This window comes from Prunus dulcis, chromosome 6 (assembly GCF_902201215.1).
Source record: "Prunus dulcis chromosome 6, ALMONDv2, whole genome shotgun sequence".
Classification (NCBI taxonomy): domain Eukaryota; kingdom Viridiplantae; phylum Streptophyta; class Magnoliopsida; order Rosales; family Rosaceae; genus Prunus; species Prunus dulcis.
The window spans coordinates 21,110,592-21,116,507 of NC_047655.1; the positions used below are offsets into that span (position 1 = coordinate 21,110,592).

At 33.9% G+C, this 5,916-nt stretch overlaps 1 protein-coding gene across 1 annotated transcript; it reads left to right on the plus strand.

Moving 5' to 3' along the window:
• Positions 1-1,289: 1,289 nt before the first annotated feature.
• On the plus strand, positions 1,290-2,797 carry LOC117632858 (cysteine-rich and transmembrane domain-containing protein WIH2). Its single transcript, XM_034366460.1, has 4 exons — positions 1,290-1,459; positions 1,582-1,682; positions 1,823-2,000; positions 2,470-2,797. The coding sequence occupies exons 2-4, from the start codon at positions 1,631-1,633 to the stop codon at positions 2,513-2,515; spliced, it is 276 nt and encodes a 91-aa protein (XP_034222351.1). The 5' UTR covers positions 1,290-1,459; positions 1,582-1,630; the 3' UTR covers positions 2,516-2,797.
• Positions 2,798-5,916: the final 3,119 nt, after the last annotated feature.

Consider the following 5,916-nt stretch of genomic DNA (forward strand, 5'->3'; position numbering starts at 1 on the left):
AATCATAAAGGCATAATTGGAACATGAAAATAAATTTAACGGCTACTTGAACTAGACCAATATGAAGGAAATTGTTTCCATTAGTTTTATGTTTTCTTATTGACTCAAGATTAAGTAATTGCCATGTCTCATGACTTTTACTTAGGGCATAGACTTGTTCGACTGTCTTAACATGAGTGGTTGACTTAAAACTGGATAATGACCATTTTTTCTTATAAATGTCCTGGCTGGGGACTCTAGGTATATTCCAATCTTTATAATCTAAATTACTATTATTATCATACTCAATCTATTCTTCATTTACTATCTCTGGAAGACTACTATTGGTATATATATACGCAGTCCCCTTCTATTGATGGATCCCTCAAATAATTTTATTTGAGGAATGCCCTTTAGGGTACTCTACAATTTTTTTTTTCAAATGATCCAAACCATCTATTTTTTAGGTCTTCATTTATAGATCATCCTTACAAAAAATTAGAAAAATCGGAAACCGTTTTGACATCTAATTGTGTTTTACAAAATCAATGAACACAATGCTTCAAGAAAGTACTAAAATTTCAAAAACTCAAATAAGTGATCAAATGATATTGGATTCAAGTAATTTTTTGTAGAAATGATCTTTGAATGAGTATCTACAAAATAGACGGTTTTGGATTAGTGAAATACAATCTAGAGAGGGGCCTACAAGGGGTGTCCCTCAAATAAGCTTATTTGAGGGATCCTTCAATGGAAACTCTCTATATATATATATATTTCTATCATAAGAATTGGACTTATATTGAATTATTTATAAAACTTATTAAATGACTCGCAAAAAAAAACCGTGGAATATGGGGACCAAGAGTTCCGAATTTAATTTATGCTAAAAAAGACGTCATTTTGCAATTTATATTGAGCAAGAATTTTTTTTTCTTTTTTTTTTTCTGTAATTTAAAAAATTTGACATACATAATAAATCCAAACACTTTAAATTATTAATTGTAAGAAATTTAAACTATAAAGATCCAAATTCCTTAATTTAAAAATTCTATACAATTTTCAATTCATTCATCCAAACGCATTGCTAGTTCTTATCTTCCATTATTTTCTTCATTAAAAAAATTTCCCATTTTCGTATAGATTAACACCAAACAAGAATCTTTTATCTTATAACAAGAAACCCCTAATTTTTCTGATACAACCAGTGTAAAGGACTCAGTCGAGTTGTTGTTGTTAGGTTTATTTATTTATTTATTATAGACTATGGAGTATTAACACTAGTCACTAGAAATTAGTAGGACGACGGTAAATATTTGGAAAAAGAAAAGAAAATATTCTTTCAAACCCATCCACTACGTAAATTCGCATCATTTCTCCTTTTGTGTGCTGTTAAAGCAGCGTGGAAACCGCGTCTCTCACCGCCTCTTAAGAATCAGTTTCTTGAGCTTATAGGTTTTCAGAGGAAACTTGGTTTCAGGTTCAGTCCTCGAGCTTTAGCCGACTCTCAAAAGTCTTATAAAATCTCTCAAATATCTCAACTTTTTCAAATTCAATCAAAACTCAGTTGCTAATTTGTTCTAAAAAAGTCTTAAAAAGCAGGTTTTTTGGTCTCAACAGAGAAATACAGAGAGAGAGAGATTCAGAGAAGATGAGTTACTACAATCAGCAGCAGGCTCCAGTTGGTGTTCCTCCTCCACAAGGTCTGTATCAAGCTGCATGTTGTTTGTTCCTTTGGGATCTTTTGATTTTGATTTTGGTTTCTTCAATTTTGTTTTTCAGTGATCACTTTTTTGTTTTGGTTTTTTCATAATAATACTAACAACTATTGATCATCAAACAGGGTATCCTCCAAAGGATGCTTACCCTCCACCAGGGTACCCTTCACAGGGTTACCCTCAGCAGGAGTACCCTCCTCCACAGGGTTACCCACAACAAGGGTACCCACAGCAAGGCTATGCTCCCCAGTATGCTCAGCAGCCCCCTCCTAGGAAAGAAAGTGCTGGTTTGCTTGAAGGATGGTAAGGCTCCTCTCTCCTCGCTCTTCTCTTAGCATATCTTAATAAATTGATTTAGACTTGTAATTATGAGATGGCACGATTTTGTTGGTTAAAGATTTACCCTTTTGTTTGTGTGTTTGATTTTTTTTAAAATTTTTATTAGTGATTGTTGCCTAATAGTCTAAAATAAGGTGTAATTTTTATGCCTGAAGAAATTGATATTTGTTTTGATGGTAAAAAAATTCCTCTTTTGTTTGTTTGTTTAATTTCTTTGTAATTTTTTTAGTGAGTGTTGTTGCATGACAGTATAGGAAAGTGCATTTCATATTCCTGATGAAATTGATGCTTGTTTTACATGTTGATTTTGAATTGGATGTTTGGTGGATCTGAAACTTCAACATCCCGGTTTTGTTTTGTTTTAAGTTGAAGCCTCATAAGGGCTTTATATATGATCCTTGACATTGTTTGTTTTGATCTAAATGTCTTGCAGTTTAGCAGCACTTTGCTGTTGTTGCCTTTTGGACGCGTGCTTCTGATGGAAATCTTGACGATTTAATCTTTGATGATTCGATCACGATTGCTTTAGGTTGGGGTAAAGTCTCATTCAAGTTTAGGATAAGCTCTAGTGTCTGGCAATATGTTTAACAGTGCTGTTTAGTTTGGCAATATGTAATGCAGACTCCGGGAATTATATGATGGATTTATGTAAGGATATTTTCTTTCTGAATTGAATGACAGTTTACTTTCGACATTGTCGTGCTATTGTTCATCAGCAAAATGAATTTACTACGTTGTCTGTAGTTAATGGTTCAGATTCAGAGAGTATGTACATGAAGTCTCTGAGGATTTTAGAACAATCCTCATGGACAAAATCTGAGAATTCTATGACTTTCTTGTTTGTTCAGAATTCTTGTTTTTGGATTATCTTTTGGGTTGGATGTCATGATGTGTTGTATAATGGATGCCTTACCACTCGTATCATTGGGATACAGCTCATAGTCGGCAAGTATAGTGCTTTGCTAATGTATAGAGATGCTTTGGTTTGGTAGGTTGCCAAGGCTCTTTCTCCTTTGTGGTGTATTCAATTAGGATTCTAGAGAGTTTTGAAAATATTTTAAAAATCCGGATGTATTCAATTTGGATTTATACAAACTTTTAAAAAGTCTATAACAGTTTGGGTGTATTCAATCTAGACTTGTTTGAACTTTTAAAATGTCCATTTAAATGTGGGTGTATTCAATTAGGACTTAGAAAAAGTCCAAATAAATTTACCTGTATTCAAAAGGAGATAGATTTGGAAGGATTTAATTAAGTGCTGGAGTTTGGAGAATTTGTAGGGTTTAGGTATAAATAATAAAGGCCAACATAAGTACAACCTCCACCCAAAAGATTTCATATGACGTGTTCTTTTTTTTCTTCTCTTTGTTAGAAAATTTTCCGTCGTTTGGCAAACAATGCATTGACCTTGGGTGGTTACAAGCGTTCTGTATTAAGCAAAGCTCCTCTATTAGTCATTTCTTCAAATCAACTAGTCAGAGTTGCTGGACGGAAAGCTCGGCTAGAGATTTCTCGATCTCCGATAACTTTCCTTGGAGATCATCTCGGTGGGGAGCCAACATCAAGGCGGTGGAAGGTTGAGATATATTTCCATCACCCATAATACTACCAGATGATAGGGCCCTTGCTTTTTTGACAAAGGGTTTTTTTTTTTTTAAAAAAAATTAAATTTTTGGACGAAGAGTTTTCTGTTCGTGATTCCAACTCGTGGAAATTTCAAAGGGAAATTGATTGTTGTGCACACAAGTAGAGGAAGAATTTGGAAAAAAAAAGAAAAAGAAAAAAGAAAAAGGGATGGTCAACTAGTGGCTAGGTCAAGATAGTTTAAAGAAAATAGTGTTGGGAAGACAGTGTGATAAAAAAAAATAGTATTGGGAAGTCTATGCAAATATATATGAATCTATAACAAAAGTTCATACAAAAATATGGAAGTCCATAATAAAAGCCTATACAAGTTTATTAAAAATCCGGGTAAAACCTATAGGAATTGTACAATTCAAGGAAATTCTGTCACTTAAAAAAAATCTTTCAAAATCGTATACAATCCCAATTGAATACACCCCCATTGTTAATTAAAATCGAAAGAGGGTATTTTAGTTACCTGGCCACTCCACCATACTTCCTAATTTGGGCTTAATTACAGTGGTTGGGGAAGATTTAGGGTTTCTTGAGTACTGTTTATTAACCTGAACATGTCTTCCAATTTGGCATGAGCTCCCAAACATTAAAAATGTGTCAATTTTTAGTAAAAAAACAAGTGGGCAGAACTATTAAAAAAAAAAAAAAAAAGAGCGACAAATTTGAGCTTTAGGGGGAAAATTGGCAGCTTCAAAAAAGCCAAAAAAATAAGTCATATTGGTGTGTATCTACTTTCTGTTATTAGAAATATCAACTAAATCAATGGTGTCTAGCATAGTGGAAAATGACATTAACTAGTAGATTAGTGGTCTCAAATTCGAACTCTCATGACATTTTTGTATTGTGTGTGAGAAACACCCACCCTTTGTAGTTTAGACTATCACTTATAATCAAAAGCCCCTTTGCGACTTGTATTCAAAAACCAATCTTCGTCCTGCCATCCAAAGTCCAAACCCATACAACACTCCTTTTACTAGTAAACAAAGCGTGCCCAAAAGGAAAAGAGAGACATACGTCCAAGGCTGGAATAGGCCCTATACCATCCAACAAAGGAGAAAGTTCCTTAAATCAATGACTAATTGGGGACACCGGACTCTCCCTTGGATGAGAAGGAGCCAATATGGAACTTTACAATTTAGAAACCCAATGGGACTTTATCTTATCACTCACCCACAATAGGCCTGAAAATGGGGCTCTAATAGAGGAGCCCATTAAACATTCTCTCGTCAGAATTTGAATTTTTTTGAAATATATATATATATATATATATCCAAATTTAGAAATTTGTATGAAACTAGGATAGTATTGTTTTGCTATCCTCAACAAATTATAAATTGTCATGTGAAAAAATTATCGCGCTTGACATAGCACTTATCTCCATTTTACACAAAAGCGAAGATGCCATTAGCATCCCAAATGTTTCCCTTATTAGTTGCTAAAGAGGTATGTAAAAGTGGTGATAGAGAGTGTCCCAAATTCTTCATGATTAAAAATATATATATATATATAATCTATAGTTTTTTTATATATATTTTTCTCTCTCTTCCAAATTCACTGCCAACAAATTGATGTGATTATTTTTCACCACCACAATAAAATATGTACATTTCTTTTTCCATGATTTAACTAGAGCACCATTTTGGGTTGCTTGTCTTGTTCCAAAAAAACAGTGAGTAGGCTCAGCAGCACAATTATGAAACCAGTGGACATTCATATAGATAGCAAAAGTGGAGAGGTGTTCGGTCCCAATTGAATTGATGATGAAAGGACTTTTACTTGACTTTATCCCACACGTGACAATATATAGTACAACTTTATTATTATCTCCTGACCAGGTGACCAATTTACTGTTATTTCAAAATATCAGCACTGTTGAACATTCCCCACAATGGGGGCCAAATGCAGTGAAGTTCAAATCTCATGTAAATTTATCACTTAAAGCTTGATAGAAAAGAAATATCAACGGTTCTTGCAGCAGCAAGGCCACCGCGTCCTCTGATATAAAAAGGACAAGTGTCCTTCAAACTCCCGACTGCCAACTCAACAGACAAATTTTTATGTTAACTCTATCGTTTTGCCGCGTTTCTGCCCTGTCTCTGTAAGACTGTAACCAAAATATCTCCTGTTTTAAAAACTTGGGTTTTGTTTTGAACCAAAAAAAGAAGAAAAGAAAATGGCTGCTTTAAGATCAAGGCCATCGAATTACCACCAAACTTTGTGTTCATGTCACTGCAAACCCAGA